This window comes from Salmo salar, chromosome 08, assembly GCF_965601325.2.
Source record: "Salmo salar chromosome 08, fSalSal1, whole genome shotgun sequence".
Classification (NCBI taxonomy): domain Eukaryota; kingdom Metazoa; phylum Chordata; class Actinopteri; order Salmoniformes; family Salmonidae; genus Salmo; species Salmo salar.
In genome coordinates, this window is record NC_138298.1 from 43,185,001 (window position 1) to 43,209,956 (window position 24,956).

The 24,956-nt window shown below is 44.3% G+C and overlaps 1 protein-coding gene across 1 annotated transcript in view; it reads left to right on the forward strand.

Moving 5' to 3' along the window:
* Positions 1–24,956, forward strand: part of LOC106594652 (TBC1 domain family member 1) — a 99,690-nt gene that overhangs the window by 39,230 nt on the left and 35,504 nt on the right. The window contains exons 5-8 of the mRNA XM_082978303.1: positions 5,377–5,777; positions 6,060–6,164; positions 6,872–6,982; positions 9,668–9,795. Coding sequence (XP_082834429.1) covers positions 5,377–5,777; positions 6,060–6,164; positions 6,872–6,982; positions 9,668–9,795 — 745 coding nt within the window. The remainder of the gene's footprint in view (positions 1–5,376; positions 5,778–6,059; positions 6,165–6,871; positions 6,983–9,667; positions 9,796–24,956) is intronic.

Here is a 24,956-nt window from a genome sequence, read left to right on the forward strand (position 1 = left end):
ATCTATCTCTACTGGACAGGTATCTATCTCTACTGGACAGGTATCTATATCTACTGGACAGGTATCTATATCTAACTCTACTGGACAGGTATCTATATCTACTGGACAGGTATCTATATCTACTGGACAGGTATCTATATCTACTGGACAGGTATCTATGTCTACTGGACAGGTATCTATGTCTACTGGACAGGTATCTATATCTACTGGACAGGTATCTATATCTACATGACAGGTATCTATATCTACTGGACAGGTATCTATATCTACTGGACAGGTATCTATATCTAACTCTACTGGACAGGTATCTATATCTACTGGACAGGTATCTATATCTACTGGACAGGTATCTATGTCTACTGGACAGGTATCTATATCTACTGGACAGGTACCTATATCTACATGACAGGTATCTATATCTACTGGACAGGTATCTATATCTACTGGACAGGTATCTATATCTAACTCAACTGGACAGGTAACTATATCTACTGGACAGGTATCTATATCTAACTCTACTGGACAGGTATTATATCTACTGGACAGGTAACTATATCTATATCTACTGGACAGGTATCTATATCTACTGGACAGGTATCTATATCTACTGGACAGGTATCTATATCTACTGGACAGGTATCTATATCTACATGACAGGTATCTATATCTACTGGACAGGTATCTATATCTACTGGACAGGTATCTATATCTACTGGACAGGTATCTATATCTAACTCTACTGGACAGGTAACTATATCTACTGGACAGGTATCTATATCTAACTCTACTGGACAGGTATCTATATCTACTGGACAGGTATCTATATCTACTGGACAGGTATCTATATCTATATCTACTGGACAGGTATCTATATCTACTGGACAGGTATCTATCTCTACTGGACAGGTATCTATATCTACTGGACAGGTATCTATATCTATATCTACTGGACAGGTATCTATATCTACTGGACAGGTATCTATATCTACTGGACAGGTATCTATCTCTACTGGACAGGTATCTATATCTACTGGACAGGTATCTATATCTAACTCTACTGGACAGGTATCTATATCTACTGGACAGGTATCTATATCTACTGGACAGGTATCTATCTCTACTGGACAGGTATCTATATCTACTGGACAGGTATCTATATCTACTGGACAGGTATCTATATCTAACTACTGGACAGGTATCTATATCTAACTACTGGACAGGTATCTATATCTAACTACTGGACAGGTATCTATATCTAACTACTGGACAGGTATCTATATCTACTGGACAGGTATCTATATCTAACTCTACTGGACAGGTATCTATATCTAACTCTACTGGACAGGTATCTATATCTACTGGACAGGTATCTATATCTAACTCTACTGGACAGGTATCTATATCTACTGGACAGGTATCTATCTCTACTGGACAGGTACAGTTGAAGTCGGAAGTTTTTCACAATTCCTGCCATTTAATCCTAGTAAAAATTCCCTGTCTTAGGTCAGTTAGGATCACCACTTTATTTTAAGAATGTGAAATGTCAGAATAATAGTAGAGAGAATTATTTATTTCAGCTTTTATTTTCTTTCATCACATTCCCAGTGGGTCAGAAGTTTACATATAAACTCAATTAGTATTTGGTAGCTTTGCCTTTACATTGTTTAACCTTTCTAGAGCAGGTGTCCCGCTAGCGACTCACCTCGACAACATCCGGTGAAATCGCAGAGCGCCAAATTCAAAATACAGAAATATTCATATTTAACATTCATATAAATACAAGTGTAATACATAAAAATAAAGCTTAACTTCTTGTTAAGCCAGCCGCTGTGTCAGATTTCAAAAAGGCTTTACGGTGAAAGCACGCCATGCGATTATCTGAGGACAGCGCCCCGCTTACAAAAACATGAAAACCCTTTTTCAACCAGGGAGGTGCGACACGAAAGTCAGAAATAGCGATATAATAAATGCCTTACCTTTTTGAAGATCTTCAGCTTTTTGCAATCCCAAAGGTCTCAGTGACACAATGAATGGTCGTTTTTGTTTGATAAATTCCTTCTTTATATCCCCAAAATGTCCATTTATTTGGCGCGTTTGATTCAGAAAAACACCTGTTCCAACTCGCCCAACATGACTACAAACTATCTAATAAGTTACCTGTAAACCTGGTCCAAACATTTCAAACAACTTTCCTAATTCAACCTCAGGTACCCTAAAATGTAAATAATCGATAAAATTGAAGACGGAATAAACTGTTTCCAATACCGGAGAAAAATAACGAGGACCGCGCTCCTGTTCGCGCGCACCAGAAGACTAGAGTCCTTGTACAATTATTGCCATTTTCCTTCCACCTCTCTCATCATGATGGAGCTGTTTTCACCCACAGGACTGCCCCTGACTTGAGGGTTTCTGTTTGATGCACCATTCTCAGTATAAACCCTAGATACTGTCTGTTAAAATCATCACACCATTCTCAGTATAAACCCTAGATACTGTCTGTTAAAATCATCACACCATTCTCAGTATAAACCCTAGATACTGTCTGTTAAAATAATCACACCATTCTCAGTATAAACCCTAGATACTGTCTGTTAAAATCATCACACCATTCTCAGTATAAACCCTAGATACTGTCTGTTAAAATCATCACACCATTCTCAGTATAAACCCTAGATACTGTCTGTTAAAATCATCACACCATTCTCAGTATAAACCCTAGATACTGTCTGTTAAAATCATCACACCATTCTCAGTATAAACCCTAGATACTGTCTGTTAAAATCATCACACCATTCTCAGTATAAACCCTCGATACTGTCTGTTAAAATAATCACACCATTCTCAGTATAAACCCTAGATACTGTCTGTTAAAATCATCACACCATTCTCAGTATAAACCCTAGATACTGTCTGTTAAAATCATCACACCATTCTCAGTATAAACCCTAGATACTGTCTGTTAAAATCATCACACCATTCTCAGTATAAACCCTAGATACTGTCTGTTAAAATCATCACACCATTCTCAGTATAAACCCTAGATACTGTCTGTTAAAATCATCACACCATTCTCAGTATAAACCCAAGATACTGTCTGTTAAAATCATCACACCATTCTCAGTATAAACCCTAGATATACTGTCTGTTAAAATCATCACACCATTCTCAGTATAAACCCTAGATACTGTCTGTTAAAATCATCACACCATTCTCAGTATAAACCCTAGATACTGTCTGTTAAAATCATCACACCATTCTCAGTATAAACCCTAGATACTGTCTGTTAAAATCATCACACCATTCTCAGTATAAACCCTAGATACTGTCTGTTAAAATCATCACACCATTCTCAGTATAAACCCTAGATACTGTCTGTTAAAATCATCACACCATTCTCAGTATAAACCCTCGATACTGTCTGTTAAAATCATCACACCATTCTCAGTATAAACCCTCGATACTGTCTGTTAAAATAATCACACCATTCTCAGTATAAACCCTAGATACTGTCTGTTAAAATCATCACACCATTCTCAGTATAAACCCTAGATACTGTCTGTTAAAATCATCACACCATTCTCAGTATAAACCCTAGATACTGTCTGTTAAAATCATCACACCATTCTCAGTATAAACCCTAGATACTGTCTGTTAAAATCATCACACCATTCTCAGTATAAACCCTAGATACTGTCTGTTAAAATCATCACACCATTCTCAGTATAAACCCTAGATACTGTCTGTTAAAATCATCACACCATTCTCAGTATAAACCCTCGATACTGTCTGTTAAAATCATCACACCATTCTCAGTATAAACCCAAGATACTGTCTGTTAAAATCATCACACCATTCTCAGTATAAACCCTAGATATACTGTCTGTTAAAATCATCACACCATTCTCAGTATAAACCCTAGATATACTGTCTGTTAAAATCATCACACCATTCTCAGTATAAACCCTAGATACTGTCTGTTAAAATCATCACACCATTCTCAGTATAAACCCTAGATACTGTCTGTTAAAATCATCACACCATTCTCAGTATAAACCCTAGATACTGTCTGTTAAAATCATCACACCATTCTCAGTATAAACCCTCGATACTGTCTGTTAAAATCATCACACCATTCTCAGTATAAACCCTCGATACTGTCTGTTAAAATAATCACACCATTCTCAGTATAAACCCTAGATACTGTCTGTTAAAATCATCACACCATTCTCAGTATAAACCCTAGATACTGTCTGTTAAAATCATCACACCATTCTCAGTATAAACCCTAGATACTGTCTGTTAAAATCATCACACCATTCTCAGTATAAACCCTAGATACTGTCTGTTAAAATCATCACACCATTCTCAGTATAAACCCTAGATACTGTCTGTTAAAATCATCACACCATTCTCAGTATAAACCCTAGATACTGTCTGTTAAAATCATCACACCATTCTCAGTATAAACCCTCGATACTGTCTGTTAAAATCATCACACCATTCTCAGTATAAACCCAAGATACTGTCTGTTAAAATCATCACACCATTCTCAGTATAAACCCTAGATATACTGTCTGTTAAAATCATCACACCATTCTCAGTATAAACCCTAGATATACTGTCTGTTAAAATCATCACACCATTCTCAGTATAAACCCTAGATACTGTCTGTTAAAATCATCACACCATTCTCAGTATAAACCCTAGATACTGTCTGTTAAAATCATCACACCATTCTCAGTATAAACCCTAGATACTGTCTGTTAAAATCATCACACCATTCTCAGTATAAACCCTAGATACTGTCGTCTGTTAAAAGCCCAGGAGGGCGTCCGTTTCTGACATACTGAATCCGTCGCGCCTGGCCCCGTCCATCACACCACGCTCAGAGTCACTTAGGTCACACGTGTTGCCCATAAAGTTCAATGGAACAGTAACTGAATGTCTTGATGCCTGTCTGCCTGCTTTATATAACAAGACACGTCCACGTGACCCACTGTCTGTAGGAACCATCCATTTAGGTGTACGGGGTGGTGTACCTAATAAACAGGCCGGTAAACTGTATCTGTCTCTCTAACTCCAACTCTTTTTCTCTTTCTCCCCCCCCCCTCTCCCCTCTCTCCCCTCTCCCCCTCGCTCTCTCGCTCTCTCCCCCCCCCTCTCCCCTCTCTCCCCTCTCCCCCTCGCTCTCTCGCTCTCTCCCCCCCTCTCTCACTTCTCTCTCTCCCCCCTCTCTCTCTTCTCTCTCTCCCCCCTCTCTCTCTTCTCTCTCTCCCCCCTCTCTCTCTTCTCTCTCTCTCTTCTCTCTCTCCCCTCTCTCTCTTCTCTCTCTCCCCCCTCTCTCTCTTCTCTCTCTCCCCCCTCTCGCTCTTCGCTCTCCCCCCTCTCGCTCTTCGCTCTCCCCCCTCTCGCTCTCTCTCTCTCTCTCTCCTTCTCCCTCCCCAGGACCCCTCCCTAGAAGACCCCCTCCCCTCCTCCAATCCTTTGCGGTCTCACAACTCTACAGGGGACCTGAAACGTCTGGACAGCTCTCCTCTCTCCGTCTCTCCTTCCTTCTCGTCCCTCTCTCTGTCTTCCGGGGACACGCTGTCCCAGCGACACGGGTTCAGGCGGCGTGCAAGCACCTTCAGCCACTCCCCTTCCTACCACGATCACTCTCCCTCCTACCCTGACGACACCCCCTCATATACACACACACCCCAGGTCCCCAGCGGCTCCACCAAGCCCAAACTGGTCCGGCATTACTCCGTCAGCACCGACACGCCGCACCAGAGCAAGTAAGAGCTGAAGAGTGTGTGTGTGTGTGTGTGTGCATTTAGAATAATACGTCATCACTTCTATTTGGATGGTTGGCTTTCGTCTCGCTTGTTGTCCTGAATGGGGCACACACACGCGGAGTTCCTGTCTTAAATATGGTACTTCCTGTTGTGTTCCTCCTGAGGGGAAAGTCAACACCCTGTCATCCTCCGTCACCCGCTTCACTCCTCCTTTTCTTCTGTATTTCCATCCTTATTCTCTCTCTCTCTCTCTCTCGTTCTCTGTCGTTCTCTGTTCTCCAGAAGACTTCAAGCGGACCTTACGCTTCCTTTCCTCTCCTTCCCCTCTCCTCTCCTCTCTCATCGACCCTCATCCCCCCCTTTCGGGGGTCGCCTGGCCAAACGAAGGTGAGCGCCTTCACCCCTCCTTTATTCTTTCTGTTCATTTCCTGTCTGTCATTATGTTTCAGTGTCTGTCCTTGCTACTTCCTGTCTGTCATTATCATTCTGTTTCAGTGTCTGTCCTTGCTACTTCCTGTCTGTCATTATCACTGTGTTTCATTTTCTCTCCCTGCTACTTCCTGTCTGTCTTTATCACTGTTTCAGTTTCTCTCCCTGCTACTTCCTGTCTGTCATTATCACTGTGTTTCAGTTTCTCTCCCTGCTACTTCCTGTCTGTCATTATCACTGCGTTTCAGTTTCTCTCCCTGCTACTTCCTGTCTGTCATTATCACTGTGTTTCAGTTTCTCTCCCTGCTACTTCCTGTCTGTATCACTGTGTTTCAGTTTCTCTCCCTGCTACTTCCTGTCTGTATCACTGTGTTTCAGTTTCTCTCCCTGCTACTTCCTGTCATTATCACCGCATGTCAGTTTCTCTCCCTGCTACTTCCTGTCTGTATCACTGTGTTTCAGTTTCTCTCCCTGCTACTTCCTGTCTGTATCACTGTTTCAATTTCTCTCCCTGCTACTTCCTGTCATTATCGCTGTTTCAGTTTCTCTCCCTGCTACTTCCTGTCTGTATCACTATGTTTCAGTTTCTCTCCCTGCTACTTCCTGTCTGTCTAGTCTATATCTTTAATGTTCCTCTCCTCCTTTCTCTCTCTCATCTCTGTCAGTCCTCTGGGGGGTCTACGTGCCCGTCTCCACTCCTCCTCCTCTGTTCCTAACTTCCTCAAACTCCTCGCTCCTGTCCACGAGAGCCACCCCTGTGACTTAGACAAGAGGAGGTACACACACCACCACACCACACTACACTACACCACACCATACACCACCCCACCATACACCACCCCACCATACACCACCCCACCACCACCCCACCACCATACCCCACCATACACCACCACACCATACCCCACCATACACCACCCCACCATACACCACCCCACCATACACCACCACCCCACCATACACCACCCCACCATACACCACCCCACCATACACCACCACCCCACCATACACCACCACCCCACCATACACCACCCCACCATACACCACCCCACCATACCCCACCATACACCACCACACCACCCCACCACTACACCACCCCACCATACACCACACCACCACTACACCACCCCACCATACACCACCCCACCATACACCACCACCCCACCATACACCACCCCACCATACACCACCACCCCACCATACACCACCACCCCACCATACACCACCATACCCCACCATACACCACCCCACCACCATACACCACCACCCCACCATACACCACCCCACCATACACCACCACCCCACCATACACCACCACCCCACCATACACCACCACCCTACCATACACCACCACCCCACCATACACCACCCCACCACCACGTCATACGCCGCCATACGCCACCCCACCATACGCCACCCCACCATACGCCACCCCACCATACGCCACCCCACCATACCCCACACCACCATACACCACCACCACCCCACCATACACCACCACCACACCATACACCACCCCACCATACAGCACCACCACCCCACCATACGCCACCCCACCATACCCCACCCCACCATACACCACCACCACCCCACCATACACCACCACCCCACCATACAGCACCACCACCCCACCATACGCCACCCCACCATACGCCACCCCACCATACCCCACCCCACCATACACCACCACCACCCCACCATACACCACCACCCCACCATACAGCACCACCACCCCACCATACCCCACCACCATACACCACCACCACCCCACCATACACCACCACCCCACCATACACCACCCCACCATACACCACTCCACCATACACCACCCCACCATACACCACCACCACCCCACCATACACCACCACCCTACCATACACCACCACCCCACCATACACCACCCCACCACCACGTCATACGCCACCATACGCCACCCCACCATACGCCACCCCACCATACGCCACCCCACCATACCCCACCACCATACACCACCACCACCCCACCATACACCACCACCCCACCATACACCACCCCACCATACACCACACCACCACCCCACCATACACCACTCCACCATACACCACTCCACCATACACCACCCCACCATACACCACCCCACCATACCCCACCACCATCCACCACCACCACCCCACCATACACCACCACCCCACCATACACCACCACCCCACCATACACCACCATATCTCACCACACCCCACCCTACCATACACCAGCCCACCATACACCACCCCACTCCACCATACACCAGCCCACCATACACCACCCCACTCCACCATACACCACCCCACCATACACCACCCCACCACACCACCATACACCACCCCACTCCACCATACACCAGCCCACCATACACCACCCCACTCCACCATACACCAGCCCACCATACACCACCCCACTCCACCATACACCACCCCACTCCACCATACACCACCCCACCCCACCATACACCACCCCACTATACACCACCACCCCACCCCACCAACCCACCATACACCGCCATAAACTATACCACACCACCATATCCCACCACACCCCACCATACACCACCCCATACACCACCACACCATACACCACCACACCATACACCACCAAACCACACCACCACCAAACCACCCCACCACACCACCATACACCACACACCATACCACACCATACCACACCATACCCCACCATACACCACCATACCACACCATACCACACCATACACCACCATACCACACCATACCCCACCATACCACACCATACCCCACCATACCACACCATACACCACCACACCATACCACACCCCACCATACACCACCATACACCACCATACCACACCATACACCACCATACCACACCATACACCATACCACACCATACACCACCATACACCACGACACCATACCACACCACACCATACCCCACCATACCCCACCACACCATACCCCACCATACCCCACCACACCATACCACACCATACCCCACCACACCACACCATACACCACCATACCTAGTGTGGGGTGTGTATTTAAGTTTGTGTGTGTCCCAACATGGGGGTAGTGTGTGTGTGTGTGTGTGTATTCCAGTGACGTAGCAGCCCTGTCCAGTCCGGTAGGTGTGTGTGTGTGTGTGTGTGTGTGTGTGTGTGTGTATTCCAGTGACGTAGCAGCCCTGTCCAGTCCGGTAGCTGTGTGTGTATTAATGTGTGTGTGTGTGTGTATTCCAGTGACGTAGCAGCCCTGTCCAGTCCGGTAGCTGTGTGTGTATTAATGTGTGTGTGTGTGTGTATATTCCAGTGACGTAGCAGCCCTGTCCAGTCCGGTAGCTGTGTGTGTATTAATGTGTGTGTGTGTGTGTGTGTGTGTATTCCAGTGACGTAGCAGCCCTGTCCAGTCCGGTAGCTGTGTGTGTATTAATGTGTGTGTGTGTGTGTGTGTGTGTGTGTGTGTGTATTCCAGTGACGTAGCAGCCCTGTCCAGTCCGGTAGCTGTGTGTGTGGTAGGAGACAGTCCTCTACGGAGACACTCCTGGAGACAACAGATCTTCCTACGTGTCGCTACACCCCAGAAAAACACGGACAGCAATGGTACACACACACACACACACACACACACACACACACACACACACCCCTGTTTGAGCGAGGAGGGTGACTGTATCCTGTATCAGGACGTCTGTTCTTCATACCAGTAGGTATGAAGTAGTAATAATAAGTAATAATTGATGCATTTAGCCAGGATAGTCCCCCGTAGTAATAATTGATGCATTTAGCCGGGATAGTCCCCTGTAGTAATAATTGATGCATTTAGCCAGGATAGTCCCCTGTAGTAATAATTGATGCATTTAGCCTGGATAGTCCCCTGTAGTAATAATTGATGCATTTAGCCTGGTTAATCCCCTGTAGTAATAATTGATGCATTTAGCCTGGATAGTCCCCTGTAGTAATAATTGATGCATTTAGCCAGGATAGTCCCCTGTAGTAATAATTGATGCATTTAGCCTGGATAATCCCCTGTAGTAATAATTGATGCATTTAGCCAGGATAGTCCCCTGTAGTAATAATTGATGCATTTAGCCAGGATAGTCCTCTGTAGTAATAATTGATGCATTTAGCCAGGATAGTCCTCTGTAGTAATAATTGATGCATTTAGCCAGGATAGTCCCCTGTAGTAATAATTGATGCATTTAGCCAGGATAGTCCCTGTAGTAATAATTGATGCATTTAGCCAGGATAGTCCCTGTAGTAATAATTGATGCATTTAGCCAGGATAGTCCCCTGTGGTAATAATTGATGCATTTAGCCAGGATAGTCCCCTGTAGTAATAATTGATGCATTTAGCCAGGATAGTCCCTGACGTAATAATTGATGCATTTAGCCAGGATAGTCCCCTGTAGTAATAATTGATGCATTTAGCCTGGATAGTCCCCTGTAGTAATAATTGATGCATTTAGCCTGGATAGTCCCCTGTAGTAATAATTGATGCATTTAGCCTGGATAGTCCCCTGTAGTAATAATTGATGCATTTAGCCTGGATAATCCCTGTAGTAATAATTGATGCATTTAGCCAGGATAATCCCCTGTAGTAATAATTGATGCATTTAGCCAGGATAGTCCCCTGTAGTAATAACTGATGCATTTAGCCTGGATAGTCCCCTGTAGTAATAATTGATGCATTTAGCCTGGATAGTCCCCTGTAGTAATAATTGATGCATTTAGCCTGGATTGTCCCCTGTAGTAATAATTGATGCATTTAGCCAGGATAATCCCCTGTAGTAATAATTGATGCATTTAGCCAGGATAATCCCCTGTAGTAATAATTGATGCATTTAGCCAGGATAATCCCCTGTAGTAATAATTGATGCATTTAGCCAGGATAATCCCCTGTAGTAATAATTGATGCATTTAGCCAGGATAGTCCCCCGTAGTAATAATTTATGCATTTAGCCAGGATAGTCCCCTGTAGTAATAATTGATGCATTTAGCCAGGATAGTCCCCCGTAGTAATAATTTATGCATTTAGCCAGGATAGTCCCCTGTAGTAATAATTGATGCATTTAGCCAGGATAGTCCCCCGTAGTAATAATTGATGCATTTAGCCAGGATAGTCCCCTGTAGTAATAATTGATGCATTTAGCCAGGATAGTCCCCTGTAGTAATAATTGATGCATTTAGCCAGGATAGTCCCCTGTAGTAATAATTGATGCATTTAGCCAGGATAGTCCCCTGTAGTAATAATTGATGCATTTAGCCAGGATAGTCCCTGTAGTAATAATTGATGCATTTAGCCAGGATAGTCCCCTGTAGTAATAATTTATGCATTTAGCCAGGATAATCCCCTGTAGTAATAATTGATGCATTTAGCCAGGATAGTCCCCTGTAGTAATAATTGATGCATTTAGCCTGGATAGTCCCCCGTAGTAATAATTGATGCATTTAGCCAGGATAGTCCCCCGTAGTAATAATTGATGCATTTAGCCAGGATAGTCCCCTGTAGTAATAATTTATGCATTTAGCCTGGATAGTCCCCCGTAGTAATAATTGATGCATTTAGCCTGGATAGTCCCCTGTAGTAATAATTGATGCATTTAGCCAGGATAGTCCCCTGTAGTAATAATTGATGCATTTAGCCAGGATAGTCCCCTGTAGTAATAATTGATGCATTTAGCCAGGATAGTCCCCTGTAGTAATAATTGATGCATTTAGCCAGGATAGTCCCCTGTAGTAATAATTTATGCATTTAGCCTGGATAGTCCCCCGTAGTAATAATTGATGCATTTAGCCAGGATAGTCCCCTGTAGTAATAATTGATGCATTTAGCCAGGATAGTCCCCTGTAGTAATAATTGATGCATTTAGCCAGGATAGTCCCCTGTAGTAATAATTTATGCATTTAGCCTGGATAGTCCCCTGTAGTAATAATTGATGCATTTAGCCAGGATAGTCCCCTGTAGTAATAATTGATGCATTTAGCCAGGATAGTCCCCTGTAGTAATAATTGATGCATTTAGCCAGGATAGTCCCCTGTAGTAATAATTGATGCATTTAGCCTGGATAGTCCCCTGTAGTAATAATTGATGCATTTAGCCTGGTTAATCCCCTGTAGTAATAATTGATGCATTTAGCCTGGATAGTCCCCTGTAGTAATAATTGATGCATTTAGCCAGGATAGTCCCCTGTAGTAATAATTGATGCATTTAGCCTGGATAATCCCCTGTAGTAATAATTGATGCATTTAGCCAGGATAGTCCCCTGTAGTAATAATTGATGCATTTAGCCAGGATAGTCCTCTGTAGTAATAATTGATGCATTTAGCCAGGATAGTCCTCTGTAGTAATAATTGATGCATTTAGCCAGGATAGTCCCCTGTAGTAATAATTGATGCATTTAGCCAGGATAGTCCCTGTAGTAATAATTGATGCATTTAGCCAGGATAGTCCCTGTAGTAATAATTGATGCATTTAGCCAGGATAGTCCCCTGTGGTAATAATTTATGCATTTAGCCAGGATAGTCCCCTGTAGTAATAATTGATGCATTTAGCCAGGATAGTCCCTGACGTAATAATTGATGCATTTAGCCAGGATAGTCCCCTGTAGTAATAATTGATGCATTTAGCCTGGATAGTCCCCTGTAGTAATAATTGATGCATTTAGCCTGGATAGTCCCCTGTAGTAATAATTGATGCATTTAGCCTGGATAGTCCCCTGTAGTAATAATTGATGCATTTAGCCTGGATAATCCCTGTAGTAATAATTGATGCATTTAGCCAGGATAATCCCCTGTAGTAATAATTGATGCATTTAGCCAGGATAGTCCCCTGTAGTAATAACTGATGCATTTAGCCTGGATAGTCCCCCGTAGTAATAATTGATGCATTTAGCCTGGATAGTCCCCTGTAGTAATAATTGATGCATTTAGCCTGGATTGTCCCCTGTAGTAATAATTGATGCATTTAGCCAGGATAATCCCCTGTAGTAATAATTGATGCATTTAGCCAGGATAATCCCCTGTAGTAATAATTGATGCATTTAGCCAGGATAATCCCCTGTAGTAATAATTGATGCATTTAGCCAGGATAATCCCCTGTAGTAATAATTGATGCATTTAGCCAGGATAGTCCCCCGTAGTAATAATTTATGCATTTAGCCAGGATAGTCCCCTGTAGTAATAATTGATGCATTTAGCCAGGATAGTCCCCCGTAGTAATAATTTATGCATTTAGCCAGGATAGTCCCCTGTAGTAATAATTGATGCATTTAGCCAGGATAGTCCCCCGTAGTAATAATTGATGCATTTAGCCAGGATAGTCCCCTGTAGTAATAATTGATGCATTTAGCCAGGATAGTCCCCTGTAGTAATAATTGATGCATTTAGCCAGGATAGTCCCCTGTAGTAATAATTGATGCATTTAGCCAGGATAGTCCCCTGTAGTAATAATTGATGCATTTAGCCAGGATAGTCCCTGTAGTAATAATTGATGCATTTAGCCAGGATAGTCCCCTGTAGTAATAATTTATGCATTTAGCCAGGATAGTCCCCTGTAGTAATAATTGATGCATTTAGCCAGGATAGTCCCCTGTAGTAATAATTGATGCATTTAGCCTGGATAGTCCCCCGTAGTAATAATTGATGCATTTAGCCAGGATAGTCCCCCGTAGTAATAATTGATGCATTTAGCCAGGATAGTCCCCTGTAGTAATAATTTATGCATTTAGCCTGGATAGTCCCCCGTAGTAATAATTGATGCATTTAGCCTGGATAGTCCCCTGTAGTAATAATTGATGCATTTAGCCAGGATAGTCCCCTGTAGTAATAATTGATGCATTTAGCCAGGATAGTCCCCTGTAGTAATAATTGATGCATTTAGCCAGGATAGTCCCCTGTAGTAATAATTGATGCATTTAGCCAGGATAGTCCCCTGTAGTAATAATTTATGCATTTAGCCTGGATAGTCCCCCGTAGTAATAATTGATGCATTTAGCCAGGATAGTCCCCTGTAGTAATAATTGATGCATTTAGCCAGGATAGTCCCCTGTAGTAATAATTGATGCATTTAGCCTGGATAGTCCCCTGTAGTAATAATTGATGCATTTAGCCTGGATAGTCCCCTGTAGTAATAATTGATGCATTTAGCCAGGATAGTCCCCTGTAGTAATAATTGATGCATTTAGCCAGGATAGTCCCCTGTAGTAATAATTGATGCATTTAGCCAGGATAGTCCCCTGTAGTAATAATTGATGCATTTAGCCAGGATAGTCCCCTGTAGTAATAATTTATGCATTTAGCCTGGATAGTCCCCCGTAGTAATAATTGATGCATTTAGCCAGGATAGTCCCCTGTAGTAATAATTGATGCATTTAGCCAGGATAGTCCCCTGTAGTAATAATTGATGCATTTAGCCAGGATAGTCCCCTGTAGTAATAATTGATGCATTTAGCCTGGATAGTCCCCTGTAGTAATAATTGATGCATTTAGCCAGGATAGTCCCCTGTAGTAATAATTGATGCATTTAATAAGAACTCATTAGATTGATGGAAAACAGATGTGATTTGTCCATCTTAAGAGTCACTATGTTCGCTTTTCGTACGTATGTAACTTGTCCGAAAAATGAAAGTTAGATTCATCTTTTTTGAAGGACAGTAAACGGACAGTGATGACTGCGTCTCTGTCCCAGAGACCGTAGAGAACAGCTGTGTCCGAAGCAGTCAGTGTCCAGACTGATGTAGCGACAGCACCTGGCCACTAGATGTCACTGTTGCTTTGTGAGTTACTGTTAGTCTTGGACATCCTCCGACTTGGACTTTGGAGCTACGTAATCCTACAGGCAACACGTTCAAAGATTTGAGGAAGTAAGCTGTCTGGCTGGAGAGACTGGGTTACTGTTAGCCTGGTACAGTAGAGACTGGGTTACTGTTGGCCTGGTACAGTAGAGACTGGGTTACTGTTGGTCTGGTACAGTAAGTAACCTCTATAGGTCAGACTGGGTTACTGTTGGTCTGGTACAGTAAGTAACCTCTATAGGTCAGACTGGGTTACTGTTGGTCTGGTACAGTAAGTAACCTCTATAGGTCAGACTGGGTTACTGTTGGTCTGGTACAGTAAGTAACCTCTATAGGTCAGACTGGGTTACTGTTGGTCTGGTACAGTAAGTAACCTCTATAGGTCAGACTGGGTTACTGTTGGTCTGGTACAGTAAGTAACCTCTATAGGTCAGACTGGGTTACTGTTGGTCTGGTACAGTAAGTAACCTCTATAGGTCAGACTGGGTTACTGTTGGTCTGGTACAGTAAGTAACCTCTATAGGTCAGACTGGGTTACTGTTGGTCTGGTACAGTAAGTAACCTCTATAGGTCAGACTGGGTTACTGTTGGTCTGGTACAGTAAGTAACCTCTATAGGTCAGACTGGGTTACTGTTGGTCTGGTACAGTAAGTAACCTCTATAGGTCAGACTGGGTTACTGTTGGTCTGGTACAGTAAGTAACCTCTATAGGTCAGACTGGGTTACTGTTGGTCTGGTACAGTAAGTAACCTCTATAGGTCAGACTGGGTTACTGTTGGTCTGGTACAGTAAGTAACCTCTATAGGTCAGACTGGGTTACTGTTGGTCTGGTACAGTAAGTAACCTCTATAGGTCAGACTGGGTTACTGTTGGTCTGGTACAGTAAGTAACCTCTATAGGTCAGACTGGGTTACTGTTGGTCTGGTACAGTAAGTAACCTCTATAGGTCAGACTGGGTTACTGTTGGTCTGGTACAGTAAGTAACCTCTATAGGTCAGACTGGGTTACTGTTGGTCTGGTACAGTAAGTAACCTCTATAGGTCAGACTGGGTTACTGTTGGTCTGGTACAGTAAGTAACCTCTATAGGTCAGACTGGGTTACTGTTGGTCTGGTACAGTAAGTAACCTCTATAGGTCAGACTGGGTTACTGTTGGTCTGGTACAGTAAGTAACCTCTATAGGTCAGACTGGGTTACTGTTGGTCTGGTACAGTAAGTAACCTCTATAGGTCAGACTGGGTTACTGTTGGTCTGGTACAGTAAGTAACCTCTATAGGTCAGACTGGGTTACTGTTGGTCTGGTACAGTAAGTAACCTCTATAGGTCAGACTGGGTTACTGTTGGTCTGGTACAGTAAGTAACCTCTATAGGTCAGACTGGGTTACTGTTGGTCTGGTACAGTAAGTAACCTCTATAGGTCAGACTGGGTTACTGTTGGTCTGGTACAGTAAGTAACCTCTATAGGTCAGACTGGGTTACTGTTGGTCTGGTACAGTAAGTAACCTCTATAGGTCAGACTGGGTTACTGTTGGTCTGGTACAGTAAGTAACCTCTATAGGTCAGACTGGGTTACTGTTGGTCTGGTACAGTAAGTAACCTCTATAGGTCAGACTGGGTTACTGTTGGTCTGGTACAGTAAGTAACCTCTATAGGTCAGACTGGGTTACTGTTGGTCTGGTACAGTAAGTAACCTCTATAGGTCAGACTGGGTTACTGTTGGTCTGGTACAGTAAGTAACCTCTATAGGACAGACTGGGTTACTGTTGGTCTGGTACAGTAAGTAACCTCTATAGGTCAGACTGGGTTACTGTTGGTCTGGTACAGTAAGTAACCTCTATAGGTCAGACTGGGTTACTGTTGGTCTGGTACAGTAAGTAACCTCTATAGGTCAGACTGGGTTACTGTTGGTCTGGTACAGTAAGTAACCTCTATAGGTCAGACTGGGTTACTGTTGGTCTGGTACAGTAAGTAACCTCTATAGGTCAGACTGGGTTACTGTTGGTCTGGTACAGTAAGTAACCTCTATAGGTCAGACTGGGTTACTGTTGGTCTGGTACAGTAAGTAACCTCTATAGGTCAGACTGGGTTACTGTTGGTCTGGTACAGTAAGTAACCTCTATAGGTCAGACTGGGTTACTGTTGGTCTGGTACAGTAAGTAACCTCTATAGGTCAGACTGGGTTACTGTTGGTCTGGTACAGTAAGTAACCTCTATAGGTCAGACTGGGTTACTGTTGGTCTGGTACAGTAAGTAACCTCTATAGGTCAGACTGGGTTACTGTTGGTCTGGTACAGTAAGTAACCTCTATAGGTCAGACTGGGTTACTGTTGGTCTGGTACAGTAAGTAACCTCTATAGGTCAGACTGGGTTACTGTTGGTCTGGTACAGTAAGTAACCTCTATAGGTCAGACTGGGTTACTGTTGGTCTGGTACAGTAAGTAACCTCTATAGGTCAGACTGGGTTACTGTTGGTCTGGTACAGTAAGTAACCTCTATAGGTCAGACTGGGTTACTGTTGGTCTGGTACAGTAAGTAACCTCTATAGGTCAGACTGGGTTACTGTTGGTCTGGTACAGTAAGTAACCTCTATAGGTCAGACTGGGTTACTGTTGGTCTGGTACAGTAAGTAACCTCTATAGGTCAGACTGGGTTACTGTTGGTCTGGTACAGTAAGTAACCTCTATAGGTCAGACTGGGTTACTGTTGGTCTGGTACAGTAAGTAACCTCTATAGGTCAGACTGGGTTACTGTTGGTCTGGTACAGTAAGTAACCTCTATAGGTCAGACTGGGTTACTGTTGGTCTGGTACAGTAAGTAACCTCTATAGGTCAGACTGGGTTACTGTTGGTCTGGTACAGTAAGTAACCTCTATAGGTCAGACTGGGTTACTGTTGGTCTGGTACAGTAAGTAACCTCTATAGGTCAGACTGGGTTACTGTTGGTCTGGTACAGTAAGTAACCTCTATAGGTCAGACTGGGTTACTGTTGGTCTGGTACAGTAAGTAACCTCTATAGGTCAGACTGGGTTACTGTTGGTCTGGTACAGTAAGTAACCTCTATAGGTCAGACTGGGTTACTGTTGGTCTGGTACAGTAAGTAACCTCTATAGGTCAGACTGGGTTACTGTTGGTCTGGTACAGTAAGTAACCTCTATAGGTCAGACTGGGTTACTGTTGGTCTGGTACAGTAAGTAACCTCTATAGGTCAGACTGGGTTACTGTTGGTCTGGTACAGTAAGTAACCTCTATAGGTCAGACTGGGTTACTGTTGGTCTGGTACAGTAAGTAACCTCTATAGGTCAGACTGGGTTACTGTTGGTCTGGTACAGTAAGTAACCTCTATAGGTCAGTCAGACTGGGTTACTGTTGGTCTGGTACAGTAAGTAACCTCTATAGGTCAGACTGGGTTACTGTTGGTCTGGTACAGTAAGTAACCTCTATAGGTCAGACTGGGTTACTGTTGGTCTGGTACAGTAAGTAACCTCTATAGGTCAGACTGGGTTACTGTTGGTCTGGTACAGTAAGTAACCTCTATAGGTCAGACTGGGTTACTGTTGGTCTGGTACAGTAAGTAACCTCTATAGGTCAGACTGGGTTACTGTTGGTCTGGTACAGTAAGTAACCTCTATAGGTCAGACTGGGTTACTGTTGGTCTGGTACAGTAAGTAACCTCTATAGGTCAGACTGGGTTACTGTTGGTCTGGTACAGTAAGTAACCTCTATAGGTCAGACTGGGTTACTGTTGGTCTGGTACAGTAAGTAACCTCTATAGGTCAGACTGGGTTACTGTTGGTCTGGTACAGTAAGTAACCTCTATAGGTCAGACTGGGTTACTGTTGGTCTGGTACAGTAAGTAACCTCTATAGGTCAGACTGGGTTACTGTTGGTCTGGTACAGTAAGTAACCTCTATAGGACAGACTGGGTTACTGTTGGTCTGGTACAGTAAGTAACCTCTATAGGTCAGACTGGGTTACTGTTGGTCTGGTACAGTAAGTAACCTCTATAGGTCAGACTGGGTTACTGTTGGTCTGGTACAGTAAGTAACCTCTATAGGTCAGACTGGGTTACTGTTGGTCTGGTACAGTAAGTAACCTCTATAGGTCAGACTGGGTTACTGTTGGTCTGGTACAGTAAGTAACCTCTATAGGTCAGACTGGGTTACTGTTGGTCTGGTACAGTAAGTAACCTCTATAGGTCAGACTGGGTTACTGTTGGTCTGGTACAGTAAGTAACCTCTATAGGTCAGACTGGGTTACTGTTGGTCTGGTACAGTAAGTAACCTCTATAGGTCAGACTGGGTTACTGTTGGTCTGGTACAGTAAGTAACCTCTATAGGTCAGACTGGGTTACTGTTGGTCTGGTACAGTAAGTAACCTCTATAGGTCAGACTGGGTTACTGTTGGTCTGGTACAGTAAGTAACCTCTATAGGTCAGACTGGGTTACTGTTGGTCTGGTACAGTAAGTAACCTCTATAGGTCAGACTGGGTTACTGTTGGTCTGGTACAGTAAGTAACCTCTATAGGTCAGACTGGGTTACTGTTGGTCTGGTACAGTAAGTAACCTCTATAGGTCAGACTGGGTTACTGTTGGTCTGGTACAGTAAGTAACCTCTATAGGTCAGACTGGGTTACTGTTGGTCTGGTACAGTAAGTAACCTCTATAGGTCAGACTGGGTTACTGTTGGTCTGGTACAGTAAGTAACCTCTATAGGTCAGACTGGGTTACTGTTGGTCTGGTACAGTAAGTAACCTCTATAGGTCAGACTGGGTTACTGTTGGTCTGGTACAGTAAGTAACCTCTATAGGTCAGACTGGGTTACTGTTGGTCTGGTACAGTAAGTAACCTCTATAGGTCAGACTGGGTTACTGTTGGTCTGGTACAGTAAGTAACCTCTATAGGTCAGACTGGGTTACTGTTGGTCTGGTACAGTAAGTAACCTCTATAGGTCAGACTGGGTTACTGTTGGTCTGGTACAGTAAGTAACCTCTATAGGTCAGACTGGGTTACTGTTGGTCTGGTACAGTAAGTAACCTCTATAGGTCAGACTGGGTTACTGTTGGTCTGGTACAGTAAGTAACCTCTATAGGTCAGACTGGGTTACTGTTGGTCTGGTACAGTAAGTAACCTCTATAGGTCAGACTGGGTTACTGTTGGTCTGGTACAGTAAGTAACCTCTATAGGTCAGACTGGGTTACTGTTGGTCTGGTACAGTAAGTAACCTCTATAGGTCAGACTGGGTTACTGTTGGTCTGGTACAGTAAGTAACCTCTATAGGTCAGACTGGGTTACTGTTGGTCTGGTACAGTAAGTAACCTCTATAGGTCAGACTGGGTTACTGTTGGTCTGGTACAGTAAGTAACCTCTATAGGTCAGACTGGGTTACTGTTGGTCTGGTACAGTAAGTAACCTCTATAGGTCAGACTGGGTTACTGTTGGTCTGGTACAGTAAGTAACCTCTATAGGTCAGACTGGGTTACTGTTGGTCTGGTACAGTAAGTAACCTCTATAGGTCAGACTGGGTTACTGTTGGTCTGGTACAGTAAGTAACCTCTATAGGTCAGACTGGGTTACTGTTGGTCTGGTACAGTAAGTAACCTCTATAGGTCAGACTGGGTTACTGTTGGTCTGGTACAGTAAGTAACCTCTATAGGTCAGACTGGGTTACTGTTGGTCTGGTACAGTAAGTAACCTCTATAGGTCAGACTGGGTTACTGTTGGTCTGGTACAGTAAGTAACCTCTATAGGTCAGACTGGGTTACTGTTGGTCTGGTACAGTAAGTAACCTCTATAGGTCAGACTGGGTTACTGTTGGTCTGGTACAGTAAGTAACCTCTATAGGTCAGACTGGGTTACTGTTGGTCTGGTACAGTAAGTAACCTCTATAGGTCAGACTGGGTTACTGTTGGTCTGGTACAGTAAGTAACCTCTATAGGTCAGACTGGGTTACTGTTGGTCTGGTACAGTAAGTAACCTCTATAGGTCAGACTGGGTTACTGTTGGTCTGGTACAGTAAGTAACCTCTATAGGTCAGACTGGGTTACTGTTGGTCTGGTACAGTAAGTAACCTCTATAGGTCAGACTGGGTTACTGTTGGTCTGGTACAGTAAGTAACCTCTATAGGTCAGACTGGGTTACTGTTGGTCTGGTACAGTAAGTAACCTCTATAGGTCAGACTGGGTTACTGTTGGTCTGGTACAGTAAGTAACCTCTATAGGTCAGACTGGGTTACTGTTGGTCTGGTACAGTAAGTAACCTCTATAGGTCAGACTGGGTTACTGTTGGTCTGGTACAGTAAGTAACCTCTATAGGTCAGACTGGGTTACTGTTGGTCTGGTACAGTAAGTAACCTCTATAGGTCAGACTGGGTTACTGTTGGTCTGGTACAGTAAGTAACCTCTATAGGTCAGACTGGGTTACTGTTGGTCTGGTACAGTAAGTAACCTCTATAGGTCAGACTGGGTTACTGTTGGTCTGGTACAGTAAGTAACCTCTATAGGTCAGACTGGGTTACTGTTGGTCTGGTACAGTAAGTAACCTCTATAGGTCAGACTGGGTTACTGTTGGTCTGGTACAGTAAGTAACCTCTATAGGTCAGACTGGGTTACTGTTGGTCTGGTACAGTAAGTAACCTCTATAGGTCAGACTGGGTTACTGTTGGTCTGGTACAGTAAGTAACCTCTATAGGTCAGACTGGGTTACTGTTGGTCTGGTACAGTAAGTAACCTCTATAGGTCAGACTGGGTTACTGTTGGTCTGGTACAGTAAGTAACCTCTATAGGTCAGACTGGGTTACTGTTGGTCTGGTACAGTAAGTAACCTCTATAGGTCAGACTGGGTTACTGTTGGTCTGGTACAGTAAGTAACCTCTATAGGTCAGACTGGGTTACTGTTGGTCTGGTACAGTAAGTAACCTCTATAGGTCAGACTGGGTTACTGTTGGTCTGGTACAGTAAGTAACCTCTATAGGTCAGACTGGGTTACTGTTGGTCTGGTACAGTAAGTAACCTCTATAGGTCAGACTGGGTTACTGTTGGTCTGGTACAGTAAGTAACCTCTATAGGTCAGACTGGGTTACTGTTGGTCTGGTACAGTAAGTAACCTCTATAGGTCAGACTGGGTTACTGTTGGTCTGGTACAGTAAGTAACCTCTATAGGTCAGACTGGGTTACTGTTGGTCTGGTACAGTAAGTAACCTCTATAGGTCAGACTGGGTTACTGTTGGTCTGGTACAGTAAGTAACCTCTATAGGTCAGACTGGGTTACTGTTGGTCTGGTACAGTAAGTAACCTCTATAGGTCAGACTGGGTTACTGTTGGTCTGGTACAGTAAGTAGAGAGAGGAGAGGCTGTTACTGTCCCTGCATGTGTAAACTCCACCTTTATACCTGTAAAAACATGTATTACATGTAATAAACATTTTACCTACCATTTACCACCTTTCCGTCTCCCTCTCTCTCTCCCTCTCTCTCTCTCCCTCTCTCTCTCTCCCTCTGTCTCTCTCTCTCCCTCTCTCTCTCTCTCTCCCTCTCTCTCTCCCTCCGTCTCTCCCTCCGTCTCTCTCTCCCTCTCTCTCTCCCTCTCTCTCTCTCTGTCTCTCTCTCTCTCTCTCTCTCTCTCTCTCTCTCTCTCTCTGTCTTATTCAGCCTTTCTCTCTCCAGTCTTTCTCTCTTATTGTCTTTCTCTCTCTTTCTCTCCAGTCTTATTGTCTTTCTCTCTCTCTCTGTTATTCAGTCTCTCTCTCCTCTATTCCTTCTCTCTCTCTCTGTTATTCAGTCTCTCTCTCTCCTCTATTCCTTCTCTCTCTCTGTTATTCAGTCTCTCCCTCTCCTCTCTTCTCTCTCTCTCCAGTCTCTCCCTCTCCTCTATTCCTTCTCTCTCTCCAGTCTCTCTCTCCTCTATTCCTTCTCTCTCTCTCTCTCTCCTCTATTCCTTCTCTCTCTCTCTCTCTCCTCTATTCCTTCTCTCTCTCTGTTATTCAGTCTCTTCCTCTCCTCTATTCCTTCTCTCTCTCTGTTATTCAGTCTCTCTCTCTCTCCTCTATTCCTTCTCTCTCTCTGTTATTCAGTCTCTCTCTCTCCTCTCTTCCTTCTCTCTCTCCAGTCTCTCCCTCTCCTCTATTCCTTCTCTCTCTCTGTTATTCAGTCTCTCCCTCTCCTCTCTTCTCTCTCTCTCCAGTCTCTCTCTCCTCTATTCCTTCTCTCTCTCCAGTCTCTCTCTCCTCTATTCCTTCTCTCTCTCTCTCTCTCCTCTATTCCTTCTCTCTCTCTCTCTCTCCTCTATTCCTTCTCTCTCTCTGTTATTCAGTCTCTTCCTCTCCTCTATTCCTTCTCTCTCTCTGTTATTCAGTCTCTCTCTCTCTCCTCTATTCCTTCTCTCTCTCTGTTATTCAGTCTCTCTCTCTCCTCTCTTCCTTCTCTCTCTCCAGTCTCTCCCTCTCCTCTATTCCTTCTCTCTCTCTGTTATTCAGTCTCTCCCTCTCCTCTATTCCTTCTCTCTCTCTGTTATTCAGTCTCTCCCTCTCCTCTCTTCCTTCTCTCTCTCTCCAGTCTCTCTCTCTCCTCTCTTTCTTCTCTCTCTCTGTTATTCAGTCTCTCTCTCTCCTCTCTTTCTTCTCTCTCTCTCCAGTCTCTCTCTCTCCTCTATTCCTTCTCTCTCTCTGTTATTCAGTCTCTCTCTCTCCTCTATTCCTTCTCTCTCTCTGTTATTCAGTCTCTCCCTCTCCTCTATTCCTTCTCTCTCTCTCTCCCTCTCCTCTATTCCTTCTCTCTCTCTGTTATTCAGTCTCTCTCTCTCCTCTATTCCTTCTCTCTCTCTCTCTCTCCTCTATTCCTTCTCTCTCTCTGTTATTCAGTCTCTCCCTCTCCTCTATTCCTTCTCTCTCTCTCTGTTATTCAGTCTCTCTCCTCTCCTCTATTCCTTCTCTCTCTCTGTTATTCAGTCTCTCTCTCTCCTTAGCCAGGTGTTTGTTTTCAGTTCTCTGGTGACAGATGGAGTGTCATCATGTCATCACATCTCTAATCAACAATGTCTATCTACAAACATAAAGTACACACACAGGACAGGTTATACCAGGACGGTAGACTGAAGAGAATACCTGGACATACCTGTACCTACCTGTATTTACTGTTTAGTTGTAATATTCCAGAGAATACCTGGACATACCTGGACCTACCTGTATTTACTGTTAGTTGTAATATTCCAGAGAATACCTGACCATACCTGTACCTACCTGTATTTACTGTTTAGTTGTAATATTCCAGAGAATACCTGACCATACCTGTAACTACCTGTATTTACTGTTTAGTTGTAATATTCCAGAGAATACCTGACCATACCTGTACCTACCTGTATTTACTGTTTAGTTGTAATATTCCAGAGAATACCTGGACCATACCTGTAACTACCTGTATTTACTGTTTAGTTGTAATATTCCAGAGAATACCTGACCATACCTGGACCTACCTGTATTTACTGTTAGTTGTAATATTCCATAAATGTTGAATTTGTAAGAAGTGGGTATTCATTTAGTTTAGGCATAGTGGTCCAACCTAATGGAAGGTTAGTTTTAGGGAGCGAGGGTTAGGTTTAGGAGCGAGGGTCGGGTTTAGGAGCGAGGGTCGGGTTTAGGAGCGAGGGTCAGGTTTAGGAGCGAGGGTCGGGTTTAGGAGCGAGGGTCGGGTTTAGGAGCGAGGGTCGGGAATGAGGGTTAGGTTTAGGAACGAGGGTTAGGTTTAGGAGCGAGGGTTAGGAATGAGGGTCGGGTTTAGGAGCGAGGGTTAGGTTTAGGAGCGAGGGTTAGGTTTAGGAGCGAGGGTTAGGTTTAGGAGCGAGGGTTAGGTTTAGGAGCGAGGGTTAGGTTTAGGAGCGAGGGTTAGGTTTAGGAGCGAGGGTTAGGAGCGAGGGTCGGGTTTAGGAGCGAGGGTCGGGTTTAGGAGCGAGGGTTGGGTTTAGGAGCGAGGGTTGGGTTAAG